General features: G+C 34.8%; 1 protein-coding gene across 9 annotated transcripts in view; it reads right to left on the reverse strand.

The window, feature by feature from the left end:
• FYB1 (FYN binding protein 1) overlaps nucleotides 1–24,819 on the reverse strand; it is a 198,048-nt gene that overhangs the window by 97,238 nt on the left and 75,991 nt on the right. For 5 of the 9 annotated variants that reach the window (XM_031964391.1, XM_012541438.3, XM_031964369.1 and 2 more), the window contains exon 2: nucleotides 12,152–13,313. In XM_031964391.1, the coding sequence (XP_031820251.1) occupies nucleotides 12,152–13,313 (1,162 nt within the window). Of the gene's footprint in view, nucleotides 1–12,151; nucleotides 13,314–17,826; nucleotides 17,978–24,819 lie in introns of all 9 variants that reach the window. The other 4 variants (XM_031964378.1, XM_012541436.3, XM_031964383.1 and 1 more) reach the window with 2 other exon arrangements.

A 24,819-nucleotide genomic window follows, 5' to 3' on the forward strand; every position in this document is an offset into this window, starting at 1 on the left:
ATAATGAAAGGAGGTAATAGCATCATATGTAACCCTCTTTGTCCGCACCTTGCCACACAGTTCCTTGCAGCCACACAGTTCCTTGCAATGAAGACTCTGTTAACTGAAAATGCCTTTGTGGCATGTAGTTGTTCAGTTGCAGACTGATGTGGTCTGCTTCAATTGTTGAGATAAAAACACGCCGGCAGTACAGCATATGGACTTGCAAAAGGTGTGTTTTTGTGTGCTATTTTTATGAACAGATGTTTGCTTCAGGCGTTTTCTGATAACATGGGTTACTGGTTTGTTTCAGAGATTTCCCTTTCCTTTCCCCTCCTTAATTCTTTCTTCAATTTATAGAATGGTAGAATTGGAAGGGAAGGCAATGTTATTACTGATGCTTAATTAACCTTTGCTATTCTTCAATAGAGTCCTTTTCCAAAATGGCTGTTTCCTTTAATTTAGATTAGAGTTGGAATCTTAGCTCTGTCACTTATGTATCTTTAGCTAAATAAGCTAGGGGAAAGGCATTGGACTTTGAATTGAAAGATCCAATTCTGTTCAAATTCTGCCTCAGACACTTGGTTAACTGTAGGATCCTGTACAAATCATTAAATCTTTCTTTGCTCCAATTTCTTTATTGTAAAACAAGGAGAATTATACTCAGCAGCTTCTAAGGTGCCTATGAGTTCCAAATCTATAATCCTTTGATGTCATGAACTCTCTGGGATGTACTATCTTCATCTATTAAAAAAAAAGGGAGGGGGATTAGGGATAGCTAGATGGTGAAGTAGATAGAGTATTGGCCCTGAAATCAAGAAGACCAGAGTTCAAATTCAGCCTTGGACACTTAACACTTACTAGCTTGTGATCTTGTGCAAGTCATTTAACTCTAATTGCCACCCCCCCCCCAATTCAATTAATAAAAGGGGGGATGCCAGGTAGCAACTCTTGGTGCAATGATGATCTCAGTCCATATGTGACCTTAGGCATTTGACCCGGACTTAGCTGTGTGACTCTATGTAAGTCATTTTAACAGATTACTTTGGAAAAAAAAAAAAAAGGGTAGTAGTGGTAGGAATTGAACAAGATAAACTCTAAGGTCTTTTCTCAGATCAAATCAGAATCACTACCAATACCACCACTAATAATAATGACTAAAATTTACATAGTGCTTACTATGTACTGAGCACACTAAGCACTATATAATTATTATCTCACTGGATTCTCACAACAACCCTTAGAGGCATGGGCTATTATTATTTTCATTTTGTGTATCAAGAAACTGAGGCAAACAGACTTCTTTGGGGTCACAAACATCTGAAGCTAGATTTGAACTTGTTTTCCTGATTCCTGACCTGGTGCTCTAGCCACTGTGCCACCTAATTGTATCCCTAAGTGTTTATTAAGTTCCTATTATGAGCTAGGTGTTGTTCTAAGTTCTGGGAAAATAAAGAAAAGCAAAAGACCAAAGTTAGTTTATACTAAAGTATATGAAAATATACCTTATGCTTGATTTGTGGAGACATGGACTCATTTTGAAAGGAAGTCTTGCTAACAGTTTTCAAATGACAGTCTCTTCAGTAGCCTTTCCTCAGTATAATCACAATTCAAAGAATAGAATTGAATCATTTATTTAAAAGGCATAACTTCTATAGCAAGGGATAAAATAATTTCTTACTTTCTCTAATCAGTAAATGTCTTTAATGAAGGGACAATTCATGGAAGATGGGCATAGGTGTTAACTTTAAGAAAGTCTAGTGCTCACTTCATTATGGTGAAAAACCTATCTTCAAAGTCCATGTGGATGTCACCAAAAATGAGTTGTACTGCAGATGAAGTTATAAGACAGGAAGGTAGAGATATGTAATATATTAATATTAGTATTACAGAAAGAAGTTATCTGGGATAAAGTTGGGAAAGCAAAGGATTCATAAAGTTTTTTATGCTAAAAGTTTTATAGTATCAAAATGGATGAGGTCATAGACAGAAAAGTTGATGTTAGGTATATCCTTAATTTGTGTGCTTTTCTTTTTTCTTGTCCCTTTTCCTTTTCTTGTTAAAAGTTCTTAACTGATCACTAAGATTTTAATTGACAACTTTAATTGACAATTCTATTTGTCTTAATGAAGTTTGTTCAGGCTAGTAGAAGCCAATTGTGAAGTGAATTTTGAAAGGAGTGATTCAATTTTGAAATGAGGGGATTGGCACAGATAAGCCAATGTTTTTTACTTTTCTGTATCTAGGATTCTCTGAGGAAGACACTATGATAGAACACAGAAATGAAGGTAATTTGGGAGAAAAAACAGAATGATTGAGATTGATTGAGGATTGTTAATTGGTAATGACAGGTCAGTTAGAAATGTCTTTGTGTCTAGAGGAAAGATCCCAAAGCAGGAATGTTTCAGGTGAGCTGAAAAGTACATGGAAAAAGGTTGGGTAAGTAGTACAAGAAAGAAGCTAATTTAAAATTTCTGCAGGGTGACCTTCAGAGAAACTGATAAATTTGGTGATTTTGGAAAGAACAGTTCTGACTTATAATAGAAAAGTAGATCTGACAGAAATAAGACAAAACAAAAACAAAATCAAAAACAAATCTTTGCTTTCTTGGCAATTAAAGGCTAAAAAAGTATTTTAGACTAAGAATAGAAATATTATCAGGAAGGATAGAGTAAAAGCAGGATTAGAATTAGAGAAATTACTCTAGTCAGAGAATGAAACATTAACCATCTCTTAAGAGACTGATTCAAGAGTAGAAGTGAGCTAGAGTAACTTGAGCAACAAGAGATATGTGTCTGTATTAAGGGACAGGGACTAGATCTGTGATGCAACCCCTCTTCAGTGCTGTCTGTCCCACTATCCAAGAATTACTTAAAAATTAGGTCTCTCCCAACTCTAGGTTTTCTAATTAACAAATTTTTTATATAATAAAAATAATTTTTCAAAAAAATTGATTTTTGCATGTGCAAATTTTCTAAAGATTAAGGGTTCTTAATCTTGTCTATGTCATAGGCTTCACCAGATTTCCAAAAGAGTCTATGAGCTCTTCTGAATGTTCATTAAAAAAAATAGTTGAAGGAAATTCTAACTTTCATTTAGAACTTAATGAAAGCACAGATATAATTTTTCATTTCCAAACTCATAGACCCCCTTTAAATGGATTACTTAATTAACCTCAAAGAATAGGTTTTGGAGAGAGATTTTGCTCTCTGTTCCTGGGATCTTTTTCCTATTCTCTCCTGCCCCCAACACATACAAGAGACAGCCTCAAGGTAGCAACTTAACCAATGATGAAAAACACCTATAGTCATTCCATTTAGGAACTGTTTGGATAAAAAGGAAAATAAAGCAAAGTGGGGAAGGATGCATAATACAATTAGTGATGGGTTTATCATATTATCAAAGGTGTCTCAGTAAGCTTGAATTCTGGGCAAAAATTAAGGGAATAAAATTTAATAAATAAAAACACAAAATCTTTTACTTAGGTTTAAAAAATTCAATTGCCTAAACTATAGAATGGGGGAGACTTGGACTTTTACCAGTTCATGTGGAAAAAAAATCTGGTAGTTTTAGCTGACCAAAAATTTAATATGAACCTACAACTACCAAAAAGACTAACATTATATTAATAAAAATACAGCATCCGTATCACATAAAACCAACCACAGTCCCTGTTTTTACTGTCCCTGGTTAGACCATAACTGGTTTGATGTATTTTGTTCAATTTAAAGTACCATAATTTTTGATGAGACACCAACACTGTAGTATAACATCTCTTTGTCATCCTAATGTTAATTGAGAAAATACTTAAAAATTATTTCATTTGAAGAGGGCAATGTCACTTGGACAAGAGGTTATTTAGGAGAGTTATATGTATGAAAGGGATACCTAGTGGCACAATGGATAGAGTTCTAAGCCTGGAGTCAGGAATACCTGAGTTCAAATTATATCCATTAGGCTGACAAAAACGACCAGTCTTCACCCTCCAAAAAAAAAAAAAAAAAGAAAAAAGAAAAAAAAAAGAAAAAAGAAAAAGAAAAAAAAAAGAAAAGAAAAGAAAAAAGAAAAAAAGATAATGTTGAAGAGATTTCAGGAAAATAGATATTAATAGTGCATGGTAAGAAGAACTGTCATTTAATTCAGATATTCTATTAAGTAATTTCAAGCTATTCCTCAAAAGTCACTAAACTATTATTGGAGTAATGATCCAGTAGACTCATTACTAGACTTACAGCCCAATAAAAAGAAGTATCTATCTGTCTATATGTTTATATAGATAAATGTGTATGTGTATACATGGGATCATTCTTTATCGTGGCAAAGAGCTGGACAATAAAGGAATGTTATCTATCAAATGAGGAATGACTGAATAAATTATGGTATATGGATATAATAAAATATTCATGAGAAACAACAAAAGGAATATGTTCAGAGAAACTTGAGAAGACCTACATTTTTGGAAATCAAGATAGCCAGAAGGACAGTTGTTCTTTTTACAGAAACAGGGAAATTTGTAGCACACACACACACACACATATCAATATCATATTAATATTTGTAGATACATTATTGAGACAAAGGATGGAATATATAGATTGGGGATAAAAAAACAATTTTAGATGTGATCAATGTAGGAATTTGATTTGTATGAGTATACATATTTGTTATCAGGGTTTTTTTTTTCAATTAAGGATAATTGGGAAAAGGGAAATGATCAACAGATAAAGAGTTCTGTTTTGGAAATACTGAACTTGAAGTGACTATGGGATGGCTGGCAAAAACATCTAGCAGGTACTTAGCAATATGGAACTAAGAAAATAAGGTAACACACACAAAAAAGACAATATTGAAGGGTTAAAAATTAGGGATCAGAGAGAAAAAAAGAGCTTTGCTTGGCTAAATATTGCAATAAAACTGTTTATACAAGAAAATTAGTCTACCAGGTGTTTCATATCTGAATTTCATCATTAAAAAATTCAGCTTTGCTCTGTGTTCAGTTCCCAAGTTATTGAACCTCAGTATGACAAACATTTTCAGATGTACTTTTGTTTATCACTTAAACTAAGTCTACTTTCTAACTTTGCTTTGATTTAATCACATGCCTTTGTGCCCAGTGATGTGGAAAATTATGTCCAGCTGGAGAGACTGATGACTGAGTAAATAAATGCACATAACTCCAACAGAGCAGGGATAAGAAGTTCTCCTGAGGAGAACTTCTGGGTCTGAAAACAGCACTTTTTAAAGGATCTCTTTCCTAGCTCTTCAAGGTCAGAGATAAGGGGTATTAAACAGAAGAGAAGGCTTAAGCGGTGTGGGGGATGTGGCGGTTTGGTAACATGACAGTGATATTTTAGCATTTTCAGGGCTGTCTCACATTAGAGGAACAGAGAGCATCCAACTTGGAGTAGAACCTTTATAAAAATAAAAACATGCCTCAATAGAAAAACAGCCACATCCTGCATTTGAATATGCAGTGGCTCAGGAGTAAACCAGAGCAATAAATCCAAAGTTGGGCTTACTTCTTTCTTTATCAAGATGACAGTTTTGCACTCACCTATTGCTGTTTTTGTCCTTTATTCTCAAAGATGACCATGATATCAGGGATAGTATGACATGCAAAGTGAATTGTATTGAATTGAGGCTGTTCAAAGTCACTACAACCTCACTTTCCCCCTCAGAGCCATCTGGGTCCAGGGACAAGCATAGTTCTGGATGGCTGAAGATGGCCCTGGATGAAGTGGGAGACTTCTTCCTTTTTCAGTTCTCACAGATTGGCCAATAATAGGTCCTGGAGAAGCCCTATTTAGTCATTATTTGGGCACAGATCAGCTCAGAGAGAATATAGATAGCAATTGTTTCTCTTTTGGCCAGAAACCCTTAGAGTCTTCCCCTCACAGATTTATTTATGTGTGTGTGTGTGTGTGCATGCATATATGTGTATATACACACACACACATATATATATGTGTGTGTGTGTATATATACACATACATATGTATATATGTGTGTATATAGATTTTGAGAGAGAAACACATACATGGAGAGAGAGAGACAGACAGAGATGGAGGGAGACAGAGACCGAGGGAGAGATAAATATAAATATGTAGAGAGAGACAAATATCTACAAGTACCACTCTTTGTACTATAGGTAGCATGGCATCATTTCTTCTTGATTTGGTAGCTAAGCCAATACCTTCCTTTCTATCATAAATTGAGAACTGAGAGTTAGGGTCTAGAATCAGCTCCATTAAGACTATACCCAGTCAAAATATCTTCACAGTTAAAGGTTCTGATAAAGGCCTCATTTCCAAAATATATAGAGAACTGACTCTAATTTATAAGAAACAAAGCCATTCTCCAATTGACAAATGGTCAAAGGATATGAACAGACAATTTTCAGATGATGAAATTGAAACTATTACCACTCATATGAAAGAGTGTTCCAAATCATTATTAATCAGAGAAATGCAAATTAAGACAACTCTGAGATACCACTACACACCTGTCAGATTGGCTAAGATGACAGGAAAAAATAATGATGATTGTTGGAGGGGATGCGGGAAAACTGGGACACTGATACATTGTTGGTGGAGTTGTGAATGAATCCAACCATTCTGGAGAGCAATCTGGAATTATGCCCAAAAAGTTATCAAACTGTGCATACCCTTTGACCCAGCAGTGCTACTACTGGGCTTATACCCCAAGGAGATACTAAAGAAGGGAAAGGGACCTGTATGTGCCAAAATGTTTGTGGCAGCCCTGTTTGTAGTGGCTAGAAACTGGAAAATGAATGGATGCCCATCAATTGGAGAATGGTTGAGTAAATTGTGGTATATGAATGTTATAGAATATTATTGTTCTGTAAGAAATGACCAGCAGGATGAATACAGAGAGGCTTGGAGAGACTTACATGAACTGATGCTAAGTGAAATGAGCAAAACCAGGAGATCATTATATACGTCAACAATGACACTGTATGAAGATGTACTCTGATGGAAGTGGATTTCTTTGACAAAGAGACCTAATTCAGTTTCAACTGATCAATGATGGACAGAAACAACTACACCCAAAGAAAAAAACACTGGGAAATGAATATAAACTGTTTGCATTTTTGTTTTTCTTCCCGCGTTATTTTTACCTTCTGAATCCAATTCTCCCTGTGCAACAAAAAACACTGGTTCTGCACACATATATTGTATCTAGGATATACTATGACATATTCAACATATATAGGACTGCTTGCCATCTAGGGGAGAGGGTGGAGGGTGGGAGGGAAAAATCGGAACAGAAGTGAGTGCAAGGGATAATGTTGTAAAAAAATTACCCTGGCATGGGTTCTGTCAATAAAAAGTTATTATAATAATAAAAAAAAGACTATACCCAGTCATTCCCTTTAGTAAAAGGCACTGGCAGATAGGAGGGAGGAGGAAGAAAGACAGTAAATTTCTGCAATGAATAAAGTTTGGGTTTTTTTGTGTGTAAAAATACTTTTATCATTTTTTTGACAATACTTTTTAAGCAAGCAAGAATGATTTATGTATTCTATACACATATAACTCAAATGTGTAAATGTAAATATACACACACACTTGAGATATGAATGACCATTTAAAGGATGGAATCTGGAAGTCAATAGACTTATGTTATTGCTTTACTTTTTAATTAGCTGGATAGTCTTGGGCACATCATTTTATGCATTTGCATCTTAGTTTAAAAGGGGGACTAATTCTTACCCTATTTGTTTTGCAGTATAATTATGAGGATAAAATGAAATGTAAAAATAGATCAAAGTATCATACAAATGTAAAACATAAGGTACTAGATACATGATTATATTTGCAACACAATAAATATCGCAGTTTACATGATATGAGGGCAGCAACTCTACCACATTTTGAAAATTTCAGTGGTCAAAATTTTGTAGGGATTGTCTATTTTTGTTAAGTTGATCACCAAGTTAATTCTTGAGGTGATAGGAATTGGGGAGCAGTAGGAGAATTAGTGGTTAGGTAGAATAGGAAAACACATATGCTTCTTACTCAAAAATATTCTCTCATCTGTGCTTAACCAACTAGAGATTCATATGAGCTGAACTCCTCTTCAAAATATCTGCAGCAAGTTTCTCAGATAAAAGTATGCTTTCCAAGATACATGAGAAATTTATTCAAATATATAAAAATAAAAGCATTCCCCAAAAGAAAAATAGTCATATGCTGCATATGAACATGCATTTCTCAAAAAAAGAAATCCAAGCTATCAATGAATACACACAAAAAAATACTCCAAATCATAATAATCAAAGAAATAAAAGTTTAAAATAACTATTGAGTTTTTAAATAATATCCATAAGACTAAAAAAAATTATAAAAAGGGAAAATGAAAATTAGTAAAAAAAAAAAATCTATAGGAAAATAGCTACACTAATGTATTGGTGGTAAAGCTATGAATTGGCCAACCATTATGGAAAGTAATTTGTAGCTAAAATCCAGAAGTCACTCAACTGTATCAACAGTGATTCTATTATATTTACCTTGAAGAAATTAAAGAAAGGGGAAAAGAACCCATCTGTACAAAAATGTTCGTAGTAGCCCTTTTTAAAATACCCAAACCTTCAAAACTAAAAATTTCATACTTTGGGGGAATGGGGAAAGAAATTATGGTATTTGTATGTAATAGATTATTGTACCTTAAGAAATAATCTAAAGGGATTGCTTCATAAAGTCTAGGGAATTTTGTATGAACTGATAAAATGAACAGAACCAAGAGAACAATTTATATAGGATTATTATAAACAGCAGCAACAGTACTGTAAAGAAAAGCCAGAAAAGAAAAATCAAGGAAGACACTCAAATCAATTTAATGATCAACTATAGTACTAGAGGACTGGTAAAAAACATATTACATATTTCCTGTCAGAGAATGAGAAATATACATTTTGTTGCTACTGTTTAAATATAATTTAAAAATGAAAATTAAATTTGCACAGACCTACTCTCTCCTTTCCATCTCAATGAGCAGTCAGAAAGCCTCCAAAAACTTGTTACAAACATGTGTAATTAAACAAAAAAAAAATTTGTATTGGTCATCCAAATACACATGTGTATACCATGTATATAAATATATTTATGTAGATTTATGTGTGTATATGTCTCATATACATACCAATATCTATCTAAGCAAGTTACCTACCTCCTGAAGATAATAGCTTCAGAATGCAGGTTGAGAAATGTGCATACACATAGTAGACAAAAAGAGATATGTCTCAATCTGCACTCCAAATCCATTACCTTATGTCAGAAAGTCATTAATCTGTTTTGTCATAAGTCCTGTTGAATTGATGTTGATCAGAATCCCCAGGATTTTCAAGGCTGTTGAAATATGAACTGTTTAGACATAGCCAATATAGAAATTTGCTTTGTTGCATTTTATATATATTCCACAAAGGATTTGTTTTCTTTTTTAAAAAAATTGGAGAGAAAGGAGACTAGCTATATACATTTACCAAAATGGGGAGAAAAAGGAAGAAAAGAAGGTCATTGAAACATTAAAAGATTATCATGAAAGAATAGAAGGAAGGTCAGTAGGAAACAAAAGTAGGACATCTTTAGAAATATGTTGACTTACATATTTAAAAAGAAAAGCAAGCCTATTTAAATAAGAGATCCAAACTTTCATGCAAATTCTCTCTCTCTTTTCTTCCTATTTTCTACATAAAAACAGTCATATACTTTGGTATTTGTTAAGTTAAAAAATTAATCCCAGCAGAATCTTTAATGCTCTAAATTCTCTTTAAAATTTCTTTCATGGAAGGTTGGGAAAAAGATGGAAAAGAAGGGACCATTATGAAACCTGCGGCATTTCAGTAGAGAAGAGATGTTTTCTTTGGATGCTTTGCCTGATCTTGCATAGGATCAGAGGTGTTTTTTTTTCTTTTCTTTTCTTTCTTTTTTTAAACGGAGGAATGAGGGCTTTGGGCTGCTGAAAGAGAGAGTAGGGGAGAATGGGAACACAAAATTCAGGCACCTGGAAGAGTACCAGTTTTGTCAAGTATTCTTGTGGTTTCATTCATTGAAAACTCTCATATGCTGATTTGGACATCTCTTTACACTACTGATACCAGTTTTGTAATACATAAAGGCAAACAAGAGTAATGGTTGGCACTTATGAATCCCTTTAAAAATTTGTTTTGTTACAATAATTAATTGGGTTATAAAGTAAATGAAAATGTATGGATAAAGACAAAATTAAATGCTTCCACGTAATCTGCCTTCAAGTCAGAATTATTTCCTAATACAGGCATGTTAGCAATAAGAATAAAACTGGAGATGTGGATAATTAATTTCAAAAGCTTCCAAACAAATATCAAGTGAATTAATATAGTCATAACACATAACATAGCATAGTCAGGATGTAAGACACAAAATTTGGCTACTATTACAAAGATGATCAAGAAATGTCATATTGAACAAAGCGACATCTCTCCAAGAAATTAGCATACATGGGAAAAGTTCTAGAGGTTACCATTGGAACATGAATGTGTTAAGTTGAAAATCTCACTGTTTATTTTTATTCTCTATGTTTATCAACCCAGGCAAAATATTGTCTCTTGTAAAAGAGCATAAGGTAGGGTGATCATAGCTAATCAAATAAACCAGAGGGGAGAGGGGCAGAATTAATGTTTACAAAATATCCCCAAACCCTTCTAGAGTGATGATACTGATGACAAAACGAGAGTCAGAATGACAGAACAGAAGGTGTCCTGGATTTGGAGCTAGTTTTGAATTGTACCTTGGGCATTTGCCATCTTGTAGCATTGTACAGGTCATTTCCTCTCTTAGAACCTCCATTTGTCCATGTGTAAAAGAAAAATAATAAGGGTGTGTGTGTGTGTGTGTGTGTGTGTGTGTGTGTGACAAACTTCCAAGTATTGTAGGAAAAGCAGTTTTTTAAAATGTAGAGTAATATATAAATTTATGAATTATTAATATTACTGTTTTTGATCTAGGTTAACAATTTTATTGGTGTGAAGAATTTGCAGAATTGAAACTCTTACTACCAGCATAGACCAGTATACTCCTTGATATATTATGGTTTTTGAAAGTTGCTTAGAGCATCAAGAAATTAAATGATTTGTCCATTGTTATACATCTGTTATATTTCAGTGGCAGGACTTAACCAGAGGTCTTTCAAATTCCAAGATTGGTCTTTTATCTATCATACCAAGTTGTTTCTTATCATTATTATTAATAATATATAGATTTGCAGTTTCATGTATAATCATCTTTTTCTATTGTGCTATGATTTTTAAATGCTTGTTTTATTCACAAAATAAAATAATAAATAGACTGTGGGTAAATAAAGCTTAGGTAGGGTTTACTGTATAGCAGTATAGCAATCTGATTTTTCTTATTGTCTCCTTTTCTTTTCTTTCAAAGAACAACTACATTATATGAATTATTCAAACTGAACATCACAGAACCATGGTGAGATTTTCTCTTAAGTATAGGTGCAATATTATTTTAACTCAATTGAAATATACATTGACATATGTTAACTATATATGCATAATACATATATATCTTTAGAATTATTGAAGATTATTTGGTAGCAAAATTAAAGTAACTAAAATGAAAACACAGTGAGCTTAGCCATACTTATTCTCCTGACTGATTGCCTTTTTATTAAATTATCAGAATCTAAAAACTTTTACTATCTATGGGCATAAATCAGCCAGATCACACAGCAGAAAGCGATATCATACAGACAGCAGGTTCTGCTTCATTTCACAAATTGGTCACAAAAAATCAAATGCATTTCTCTCTGAGATATCATCTCTAAGATAATGGAGAATGAGAGCATATTCTTATTTAACAGATGTAAAATTATTTAGCTGAGGAAATAAAATTGCTATTCACCAGTGATTCAATCAACAAATGAAAGCTCCCCCCCCCAAATAGTTAAGTAAATTTTCATGATAGAATTACCCCCAAACTAGCTCCATTATTTCCTTAGTGTTCCAACCTCCAAGAAAAACAATACTAGATACAATCAACCCCCATGCACCAAGGAGTGCCATTCATAAAGGGTTAGGGGTTGTCAGGATTTTAAAAGTGCAAGACATCTTCCACTATGGCAAGAGGTGAGCTAAGAAGTAAATGAGAAAAGCACTCACTGTTTGCAGCACTGGCCTTTCGGAATCGAGCCAAGTCAACAGTAGGTGGTCTGCTAGGTTTCTGTGGGGCTGGGCCAAGGGTAAACAGTGCAGGCAAGGGTTTCTGCTTAGGAACGGCTGAATGCTTATCTCCCTTTTCTTTCTCTTGACTTCGGTCCCAAGGTCCCACCACAGTCAGCTTAGAAGGTGGTTTGGGTAACTTTGGTGGAGTGGCACCTGAGCTAGAGTCATCCTGGCTCATTTTACTCATAAATACGTTCTTAGCTGCATCTATTTTCCTTTCTTCCTTTTTCTCTTCAGAATTTTTGGGAAGGCTGGGGGCTAAGCCCGGAGTCCCTCTGCTGGCAACGGGTTTCAGGGTCACACCAGGGAAAGGCATAGTTGAGGGGTCTATGCTCTGGTCTTTGTTCTCAGTATCTTCCTTTGTTGGCTTAAGAGGGTTGACTTTGGGCTTGGAAGGAGGCCCCTTCTGTGGAAATGTGCCCTTGTTGGGGCTCTGGTCATCAGGGGAGATATCTGCATTGAGAAAAGGTTTCTGTCCAATTGGTGGTTTGGTGAAAGGGGGTTTGTGGTCATGGTCTTGGGAAGAGGTGAGGAACTTTCCTTTAGGGCCAGCCAACTTTGCAAAAACTGGCTTAGATTCATTTTCTTGTGCTGAAGCATTGAAAACAGGTTTTTGGCCAGGAGCTTTTAAGTCATTCTCTTGATTGACGGCATGAAGCAGTGCTTTGTTCCCAGAGGGCCTTGGGAATACAGGTTTGGACTCTTCCTTTGGCTGATCAAATGCTCTGGGACCTACGGGTTTCAGAAATCCTGGTTTCACCTCAGAGTCCCTGTTGGCTGAGCTTGCTGGAGTTCCAAATCTCTGGCCTACTCCAGTAGGTTTCAGATATGGGGGTTTGGGATCCTTGTCATTTTTCTCCTCAAAGGAAGGCTTTACTCCCAAAGGAGGCCTTGGAGTCCCAAACTTGGGTAAATTGTTGGGCCCTGGAGGTGGACTGGCATTCTCTTGGTTCGTGAATATATTTTTCTTTGCTTGTATTCCTGAAGGGGCAGGATGTCCTCCTGCTTTGAATGGTCGACTGCCAATAGAGATCTCCTCTGTCAAGTTGCCCCCAGTGTTAAACTTCGCCATGAGAGACTTCACATCTGCTTTTCCATCCTATAAGCAGAGGGAACAAAAACTAGCTGAAAGCGAGAAGTATCATTTGTACTGTTTTACTGTATTCTAAAGGGTTTCCTGGTTTGAGGCTTGTAATGCTGCTGATTGGCTGAGGAGGTGTTGTAACATTTATCTTCCTGTATGGCAAAAGAAGTTATGAGAAGGATGATTTTCTTTCTTTCTTTTTTTTTTTTTTTCTTTTTAGAGGGGGAGGGGGGAAATGTTTTTTGTTGCTTTTTTAGTGTCTTAAACTAATCCTTTTACTTTAATCTTACCTTTGTCCCTCTCCTAACTGCCTTTTTTAAAAAATTGATTTCACAGCCTTTTCTTTAACCTAACCTTCCTTTACTCACCTTTTTGTTTTAATGTAACATTTGCAAGTTGATTCTTCCATAATTTTGCAAGCAAAAATTGTTTTTAAACTAACTATATGCTGACAGTCCAACTAATATATATTTCACACATCTATCATAATAAACTCAAGTTAGTAAGTTTTCTTATTTCTGAAATGTCTCTTTTTATTCCTATTTAATCTTATGGTCAGTCTGTTTGGTAACAGATTTCAGAGGCTGCTGAAGGAGGAGCTAAATCTTTAAAATAAGCATTTGTATTATTACTTTGTGTATATGAGAGAGAGAGAGAGAACATGGAACTTTATGTTTCTGGTTCACAATTTTTATAATTTATATAGGGGCAAAATGAAAGGAGAGCTTGACAGGCAAAAAGATATTTGTTAGCTTTCAGAATTGAGATTAACCTCAGAGGTTTTACGAACAGGTGTTAAGTTTCCTGCTAATGTAGAAGTAATAGTGCCTTTCTCTTCAATGTCTTCTCAGATTTTTTACACCATTGAAAAGTTTATACTTTTTCATGATTTTGATACTGTGCTAGGTAATATCTGTAAGAGAATATAAGTTCCCTGAAATCAAGGATTTATTTTCAATTTTATCTTTGTATTCCCAGTGCCTATCATATAATAGGCACTCATTACATGTTTTTTGAATTCAACTAAACATTTTAAAAATTGCCACTCCTAGCTCAGAAGTTTAGGGAAATAAAAGAAAGGGGAATGCATGAGGAATATTGGGCAGAGGGAAAGAATGGTCTTTTGTTGGAAGAAAAGTATATATTCCATACAGAAGGAAATTAGTACCTTTTTTTTTCAACTTTGAGCCTACTTCCTAACTCCTCTCTCCAGTTTTTGAGCAGACTCAAACACCACCATTTCTACTCTCATTTCCTTTTCTCTCTTTAACTTTGCTACTATTTACCCATCCTTCTTAAACTGACAGACTTACAGTAGGGTTCAGAGAGATCAGGTTGAGTATTAAGACCTGGTCCTAGCTCTAATAAATAATAATAACAATTAACATTCATGTACTTTTAGGTTAGCATTTTCAGGTTTGCAAAATACTTTCCAAATATTATATGTATCATTTTATATTCACAATGACCCTGGGAAGAAGGTACTATTTAAGTTAGACAGAGATTGTGTCTTGCCCAGTTTCACACAATTAGTAGTATGCTATTTCATGATCACTTCCATTCCTTCTATTTTGCTAAAATAGCAAGGGGGTTGCATGTGAGCAGGTGTGAAAAATCAAAACTACTAAATTACCACAGACCTACCATAAAATAGTGAATTATTTTCAATAAAATGTTAAGCTGCCAGGAAGGATTGAAAAAAACTATGTTGTTCTTAAAGTCACTGAATTTGTATGTGGAATCACTTATTCATTATCAGATTCACAAATTTAAAAGCATCCTTACTGATAGATTACCTAGCTTATTTCTTATTTTTTTATGGCAGAAGAACTGGCTATTCACAAAGGTTAGAAAGTGAAACAGCTAATCTATAGTATTTCGAACTAGAATGTTCTTCAACTGGGAGTTATGACATCATTGGTCCGATTCCTATTTAAATCCCTAAGTCCTTGTTTGTTTTGCTTTTCCTCAATAGTGTTTTGTTTTTCCAATTACATGTAAAGATAGTTTTCAACATTTATTTTTGTAAGATTTTTGTGTTCCAGATTTTTCTCTCTCCCTCCCTAACCTCCTTCCTCTCTAAGACAGCATGCAATCTGATATAGGTTATACATGTACAAGCATTTTAAAAATATTTCCATATTTGCCATGTTGTGAAAGAAAAATTAGAACAAAAAGGAAAAAACAAGAGAGAAAAAGTCAAAAATCAAACAAATCAGCCAAAAAGCGTGAAAATACTATGCTTCAATCCATATTCAGTCTCCATGGTTTTCTCTCTGGATGACTTTTCCCATCCCAAGTCTATTGGAATTGTCTTGAATCACTGTATTGCTGAGGAGAGCTAAATCTATCATAGTTAATTATCACATAATCTTGCTGTTGCTATGTACAATGTTCCCCTTATTCTGCTGATTTCACTCAACATCAGTTTATGAAAGTCTTTCCAGACTTGTCTGAAATCAGCCTGATCATCATTTTTTATGGAACAGTAATATTCCATTACATTTCATATACCATAACTTCTTCTGCCATTGCCTAATTATTCCCAATTGAATTCCCCAATTAAGCAGCCAATTCCCATAGTTTAAAAAAGCTATGTTTTTAAAATCATTGAATGAGTATGTGGAATCATTTGCTTATTATTAGATTCCCAAACTTAAAAGCAACCTTATAATTAGATTATCTAACTTATTTCTTATTTTATGGCAAAAGAACTGGCCATTCAATTTCTATTCAATTTCCAAATTCACTCAATTTCCAAATTTGAATGAAGAGATATGAGAAGATAACTTCAAACTACCTTTTCAAGAGGTGGAATATCTACATATGCAATGTATTTTTGAACTTTTTCAATGAATATTGGTCACTTGTGCTGATTTGTTTCCTCTCTAGAAAAATACTACTTGTCTTACAGGATGTCTTTCTGGGAGGGGGTGGGAAAAGAGCAAATGGGATACTATGGTAATGTAAAATGTAAGATACAGAAAAATATAAATAAAACCTTTTTTAAAATCTCCCAAATTTGTAGGGAGCTCTAGTTTATGCCTCAATAGCTAATGGTAGGTTTCCAAAACAAGATTTTAAACTCTTCTCATTTCTTCTCCATATTATGTTCCATTTTTTTTCTCTTACTTTAATTACTTTATTTTATAGATTATTTTTTTTTTAAGTTTCAAGGTCATACAGAGAAAAGCAACTTTAAATGAATAAGTCATTTTGACTTTAATAAACATTCAAATTTACCATAAAGGACATATAAAGAAAGCCACTCTTTTCCTGCAGAGAAAGAACCAACAAATAAAAGTAAGTATAGAATAATTTTACATATTTACACACACACACACACACACACACACACACACACTCACACCTATTTTTGTCTAATGAAAGCTGTCTCTAGAGTGAGAGGGCAAAAGAGAAGAAAAAAGGAAAAAAATTATATGACATCTATTATATTGTTAAAAGGAGTATAAAGTTGCACATAATAGATTTGCAGTTTCATGTGCAATCACCTTTTAAATTATACTATGCTATGAAATACTTGTTTTATTTCATAAATTAAATAAAAAATAAAATTTCAAGGTCAATGTATATAATTAAGTGTCCTCAAAGCCAGGAAGACCTGGATTGAAGTCCTGTTTTAGACATTGTCTAGCTGAGTAAATTGGGGGGAGAATCACAACCTCTAATTGATTTAAGTAATTTTCTAAGACTGAATGTTGCAAAGAAGGCAGATCTCATAGTGGTAGCTGAAGTTCCTGGAAGAAAAGGGGTCCCTTACACCAATGAACATACAACTACCCCTAAAACTTCTCAAGCACTGAAAAGATCTAGAAAAATTAGGTAAAGCAGGAGATTGCATTCCTGTGGAGGACTTCTGGAAGAGACAGTAAAGGGGACAGTTTGCAAGAGGAAGACTGACTATATTCAGCACCAATCAAGAAAAAGAAAGCTTACAACTCCATAGTATTACATCTATGAACCTCTCTTTTCCTCAGTTTTCCAAGTGCTTCAATTATTGTGTAAGTTCGAGAGAAAAATACTTCACCCATAAACTGATAATACAGGCAGGCAAAATAAGAAAAATCTTCAGTACTAAGACTTGTCCTCATTTCACTGTTAGACTGATCAATATTTTAGTCTCTAGGGTCCTATTTAGTTTTAAAAGCTTTTGAAGATAAAATTTCCATTTATTCATATGAGGACATATTTAATCATCTAAAAGATCTTACCATTAGCTTTTTTTCTTAATTCAAATTTTTAGGTTAAAAAAAGTACATTTATTTCAAATTGCTTGTAAATTTCTCTTCCAGGATTATCTAAAATGGTATATCTTTTCATTTCCACTCCAAATTATCCATAGTCATAGCTTTGTGAACAAACATGGAAATTAGATTTTATCCTCCTTCTTAGGAAAATGAAAGTTAACTCCATTGGTTCCTTATTCATGGTCTTCCTCAGAGATTTTTATTCATGTGAAGCAAACAGATGGGGATAATAGGGAACATATTCCCTTGTGTAACCTTACCATGGCTATAAGAGCCTCCAGGAAAAAGATGATCACCAGAAAAAAAGTTTTTTGATCCGTCCTCTGAAAGTCCAGTCAACAGCTCCGGATTCCAGAATATCTTTTTGATTTTAGCAATCCACATGGAGAAAGTCCCTATTTAAACAGAAGGCTGAGAGAGTATTAAAAGACAAACCAGGCCCTTGTATTCCCATATCTAACCTGAAATACCTTCCATTGGGTAAGCATACAGTGTTTCATTTTCATGTGAAGAAAATTAGGATAAATTGCCCTTTTGGTTCAAGGGATGTTGTTTTTGTTTTTCTAGGGATTAGCTGTTAGAATAAACTACACTCTGACTAAAGGATACTATCCTGAAGGCTCTTAGCCAGCACAAAAGAGTTAGGCTAAGTGATGAAATTTTAGAACTGTATGTCTTATAGAACATTTCATTTTTTTTTTTTTTACCATGAAAGTCCTAAAAAGAAGCAAACCATTTCACAAACTTCTGTTAATAAATCTGGAAAAAAAATGTATATAGTGTCACATAAAGTGCTAATTTGTGGTGAGGTGTCTTTCTTTCAAAATGTTCTGGGAATTGACCAATTGCATGGCTCTTAATTCATCTCCTGCAGAAAGTGAATATACATTTTACAGTGAAAAACTAGATTTCACAAGAAGCAGTCCTAGGGAACCATTTCATAACAAGAACATGGTAAGGGCAGTTTACATTTTTATCTTTTCTGAATTTCGTCCTAAAGAACAAAGACAAAACAACTTCAACTGACTATGTACAACAAGATTATACATAGGAGGGAAACTGCTAAAATCTAAAAACAAAGGTCATTTAAAAGCAAATTTCTTTCTTTTTTTTTTTTTTAATATCGATTAGTTTCGTACTTGGGGGAGTTCTCATTGTCCTTTATCTTTTCCCCATGAAAAAAATAAAAAGAGAAAATAATTTTGAATTTGTTTCACTTGGCAAAGGAAATTATTTAAGATGGTTAGTACTGAGGGGGTCATGGTTGAATCATAAGAGGGTTTCAGTTCCATGGAAATGGGTCATATATTGCCTTGGCAGTGTGCCTGATGGACAAACTGAGCTCACCAGGAAGCCTAGTCCTATCTGTTTTCTCTACACTAGGGTGTGTGGGGGAATGTTGTTCATGTATGCTTCTAGCTTTATTTTTTTTTTTCAAGTTATCAAGTAGTGATGCCATTTCTTTTCCTGTCATACATAGAAACTGCATTTTCAGCCACCTGGTCCAGCTAGTATGGTGGAGATACACAAATGACATGATCATCCCCTAAGATATTGTTGTTTAGATCCTGTTCTGTCTGATATGAGAAAATGGGGAGTATCTAATAAAAGGTGATGAAGAAAAGAAAAAAAAAAACTATCAAAATTGGACAAGGCTCTAGTCACCAGGACAGAAAGTAGGACTGAAAATCAGGGGCAGATAAAATGGAAAATGAACTCCACATTTTCTCAAATTTTAAAAGCTAAGGTGGGGTGTCTATAAAATTCGATAGGAAAAAAAATTGTTTCACCAACCTTTAACTGAAATTTAATACTTCAATTATGAATTAAACCAAGGGATAGGAATAATAACTTTTAAAAGTTACTTTTAAGTAGATAAAATCTGGCATCATAGAATATTGGGCCTGGAAACAGGAAGATCTGCCTTCAATTTACTACTTTTGACCATACCTCTGTGCCCTTGGAATCTCACACAGTTTTACCTGTATCAGACAACTCTTTAGGACTTAACTGATACAAAGTAGCTTATAGTCTGCCTCCCTTGTAAAGAGAGATCTCATATCAGAAATTTTCCACCAAAAAGTCCAAAAAACAAAAATCTGATATTTTTCATGTATCTCTTTAAAAGGCCTAAACTGGTATATAGATTCAATTTCATGAACATTTGTTATGTTCCTATTTTATTTGAGAGAATGGAAATGCAAAGATACAAGTGAAACATTTCTTGTCCTCTCAGAGCTTACACTTTATTGGAAGATACAACTTGGATAAATCTACATAAAAGTCTTGGAGTTGGAAAGGAATGCAATTGGAAGGATAGTGATATAAGAGGGAGCCAGTTTACAAAGGTAGAGGTGAAAAGAGGAAGTATTCTAGGCTTGGGTGGCAGGAATGGAGAAAGAGTTTCTTCAAAGCCTCAAATGCAAGAGGAAGTAGAATGTTGCTTATGGGGAGCACTGGAAGAATGATAAAGCTAGTTGGGATGAGCCTGTCAAGTGAATGAAGAGGAAAATAGGTATAAGTCTGGAAAGACAGACTGAAGCTTTATATAAACAGTATAGGAATTTGTATTTTGTTTTAGAGGAATTTAGAGGAAGTACTGAAGCTTCTTCCTCCTTTTAAAGATTGGATCTCCCTATCTAGGCTGAAGGTACAGGGGCTTTTCAAGAGCCAAAACCTATGACTGATCAGCATAAGCTTTTTAGTCTGCTCTGTTTCTGATCTGGGTCAGTTCACCCATCCATAAGTATCTGGTGGCTTTCTGTACTTGGGGGCTCACCATATTGATAGCCACCATCTAATCTACATAGCCCACTGCAGCTCATTCCTCCTGAATTCAAGAGATTTTTCTAATGGTCATCGCTTTGATAATTGGATTACAGGCATGTGCCATTATTCCTGGTGTCTCTGAAGCTTTTTAAGTGAGAGAGTAACATGGTCAGTTCTAGGCTATCAATTTGGTAGTTGTATAGGATGATGGGTTGGATAAAGATAGAGTCTGAACTAAAATAGGTATTATTTAAGTAAAGAAAAAGAGGAAACTGTGAGACTTATGAAGATAGAATTGTCCTTTTGTCATGCTATTCTTATGATTTAAGGTACATTGGTAGTACATTTAAGATGGGTACAGAATAAGGTTAATGATTAGACTTAAAGAGTAGTTATCATTCAATGTCAATTTGGAAGGAATCCAACTGAATGTTCTGGGGAGTTAAACTTGGTTCTGGCTGTTGACACTTTTATCAATAATTTGGATAAAAGCATAGATAACATAGCCATGAAATTTGCATATGGAACAAAGATCAGAAGTATAGCTAAAACCAAAAGTCTTTAGGTCTTGGAAGAGTAGAACATTAAATTGAATCTAAAAAGATCTGATTTAAAGGAAATAAATGTAAACATATACACTTGGGTTTGAAAAAATAAATTTTGCAACCACAAGTCAGAGGAGGCCTTGTTAAATAGAAGCTAGTTTGAATGGGATGGGATTTGGAGGTTAAATGGATTCAATATTAAGACAATAGTGTGATGATATGGTTTAAGAATTCAATAAAATGGGACAACTAAATGGTGCAGTGGATAGAACCCTGGAATAGAACACTAGCTAGTCTAGAGAGGAGTGATAGATTATAAGTTTGGAAAGATAGGTTAAACTGCAGGGGTCCTCAAACTTTTAAAATAGGGGGCCAGTTCGATAAACCTCAAACTCTTGAAGAGCCAGACTATAGTAAAAAGAAAAACTTAGTTTTGTGGGTCTTTAAATAAAGAAACTTCATAGCCCTGGGTGAGGGGGATAATCGTCCTCAACTGCTGCATCTGGCCACGGGCCAAAATTTGAGGACCCCTGGGTTAAAGCTTTATGCAGAAAACATAGATTCTGGAGTAAGGAGGACCAAAGTTCAAATCTAGCCTCAGATACTTATTAACTATGTGATCCTGGGCAAATTACTTAACTCTAATTGCCTCCTAAAAATTTTCATTAAAACTTTGGCTGTCATGAGAAGCATAGTGTCTAAGACTAAAAAGGATCATTTTATTTATTTTATTCTAGTCAGATGGCCATATGGAGTATTATGTTTCATTCTGAACACCACAGTTTAGTAAGAACAAGATTAAATATATCCAAGATGTTAGAAGTTAAAAGGAATGTGGGATATTTAACCTGAAGAAGAAAATGCTTTGTTTGATATGATAGCTTTCTGGAAGTATTTAAAGGTCTTCCATAGAAGGGGAAAAAGACTAGTTCTACTTAACTTTTGAAGGCAGAACAATTTATTTGCTGCTGGTGATGATGACTCCCAAAGTCACAGTGTTAGCAAGTAGCAAGAATGGGATTTGAAATTGTCTTCAAAATTTTAAATCTAGTACTCTTTCCACTTATAGCTAAGAAGTGAAGTAACTTTCTATGATAGTTCTCTTCAAATGTCATATGGAAGAGGAGTTCAACTCGTTTTTCCTGGCACAACTTGGAATAATATACAAGCTATAGAGACGACTTAGGTTGGATGGAAGAAATAAATGTCTTCTGATTATTAGAGCTGTCTAATCATAGAATGTGCTGCTGAAAGATAATGTCTTCCTCCTTATATCCTTCTTATATCCTCCTTCCATCTTAAAACCAAGGTTAGATGGCCACTTCCCAGGCATCTGGGAAAAAAGGATTTGTATTTAAAGTTTGAGTCAACGACTTCAGGTCTCTAACTTATGATTAAGATCCTCTTAAAGAACTAGAATTGTATGAAACTATTTCTAGCCATATGAAAAGATGCTCCAAGTCATTATTAATCAGAGAAATGCAAATTAAGATAACTCTGAGATACCACTACACACCTGTCAGACTGGCTACAATGACAGGGAAAGATAATGCGGAATGTTGGAGGGGATGTGGGAAAAGAGGAACACTGATACGTTGTTGGTGGAATTGTGAATACATCCAACCATTCTGGAGAGCAGTTTGGAATTATGCTCAAAAAGTTATCAAACTGTGCATACCCTTTGATCCAGCAGTGTCACTACTGGGCTTATATCCCAAAGAGATCATAAAGAAGGGAAATTCATCCTGTATGTGCACGAATGTTTGTGGCAGCCCTCTTTGTAGTGGCCAGAAACTAGAAACTGAGTGGATGCCCATCAGTTGGAGAAGGGCTGAATTCTTGTATATGAATGTTATGGAATATTATTGTTCGGTAAGAAATGACCAGCAGGATGATTTCAGAAAGGCCTGGAGAGACTTACACGAACTGATGCTGAGTGAAATGAGCAGGGCCAGGAGATCATTATATACTTCAACAACAATACTATATGATGACCAGTTCTGATGGACTTGGCCATCCTCAGCAATGAGATGAATCAAATCAGTTCCAATGGAGCAGTAATGAACTGAACCAGCTACGCCCAGCGAAAAAATTCTGGGAGATGACTAAAAACCATTACATTGAATTCCCAATCCCTATATTTTTGCCCACCTGCATTTTGGATTTCCTTCACAGGCTAATTGTACAATATTTCAGAGTCTGATTCTTTTTGTACAGCAAAATAACGGTTTGGTCATGTATACTTATTGTGTTTCTAATTTATGTTTTACTATATTTAACATCTACTGGTCATCCTGCCATCTGGGGGAGGGGGTAGGCGGAAGGAGGGGAAAAATTGGAACAAGAGGTTTGGCAATTGTCAATGCTATAAAGTTACCCATACATATAACCTATAAATAAAAGGCTATTAAAAAAAAAAAAAAGAACTAGAATTGTAGCATTTACAATTAGATCACCATAAACTAAATCCTAGACTGTTAGACAAAAGTGATTTTTTTTTTCCCTTAGTCTTCATCCCCTATTTTTGCAAATGAGGAAACCGAGTCCCAGACAGATGTAGTGGCTGGTCCCAAGGACATACAGGTAGTCAGAAGAAGATTTAAGATTCAGATCCTAGTCCTTAGACTCAAGTTCAGAACTTGTACTGAAAGAAAAGTGAAATATTTGTTCTGTTGTTATTCTTGAACATAACACAAGGCAGCTAGCTGGCAAAGTGGAGAGAGCACCCACCCTGAAGTTAGGAGGACCTTAGTTCAAACCTGGCCTCAGACACTTAATACTTCCTATCTGTGTGACTCTGGGCAAGTCACGTGACCCCGATTGCCTCAGCAAAAAAACAAACAAACAAACCAGCTATTATTAAGTTCCACAGGCTTTTCACCCCTATTGTAAAATCATCTCACTGTTTTGTTACACAGACAAGTTCGTTCTGACAACTGTTCTACATACAATAGCTCACTTAATTTCGGGAAGACGGGCTTTAATTCGTTTTGTCTGGTTTGACTAGCTAAATCGTTATGCAAAAGGTAGAAGGTACAATCTTTGCTTTTTGTCACAAATTATAACATGGATGATAAAATAAAACAAAACAAGTATTTTTCAAATCTCTTAGATCAGGGTTTCTTAAAATTTTTTCATTTGCCATACTTTTTTGCCCCCCAATTTTTATAAAACCCTGAGTATATAAATATTCAAAATTAATATAGAAATCTTACATTTACTGATAATAAATCACAATTTTGTGACCTCCCACATTATGATACCCCATATGGCCGTGAACCACAGTTTAAGAAGCTGAATCTTAGATGACTGCCAATACCATTCTTTGTTAGTAGCCACTTAATCATGTGCTTCTTGAACTGTTATATGTGTCTATTCTTTCTCCCCAATTAGAATGTAAATTCTTTGAGACACGTACTGTTTCTTATTCTTCTTTGCAGCTTTTACAACATACTCTGATTCATAAACTATAAGTTCAATAAGGAAGTTGTTTATTTACAGAAATTGATGTTTGCCATAGAGGACGGTGCAGCTTAAAGTTTGGGTGAACATTTTCCTCCTGTTCTCCAAGAGTTTTAGATTCCTAATGACTGACCTTTTACAAAAATTAAAGGCCAGGCAAATTCCAGCTGACAAGTGATTGTGGCTGTGGGAAAACACCAGCCTTCCCCCTCCCTACCCAGCCCCCACTGCTTCTGCCATAGCTTGTCTACAACAGGATGTGGGAACTAATCTCACCACACATTGAGCTCTTGGTACAGGAAGAAGTTCCAAAGTCAAATGTTGATAAATTTTCTTAACAAGGTACCAGGCAGATGAAGGAAGAGACCACTGTAAGTACTTATACCCATCACAATCATTCAATGAAAATGGAGACCATCTTCTTTATCAAACCACAGTGTGGGAAAAGGGAATCCTGCAGTATCAGACATAAAACAC

This window comes from Sarcophilus harrisii, chromosome 1 (assembly GCF_902635505.1).
Source record: "Sarcophilus harrisii chromosome 1, mSarHar1.11, whole genome shotgun sequence".
Lineage (NCBI taxonomy): Eukaryota > Metazoa > Chordata > Mammalia > Dasyuromorphia > Dasyuridae > Sarcophilus > Sarcophilus harrisii.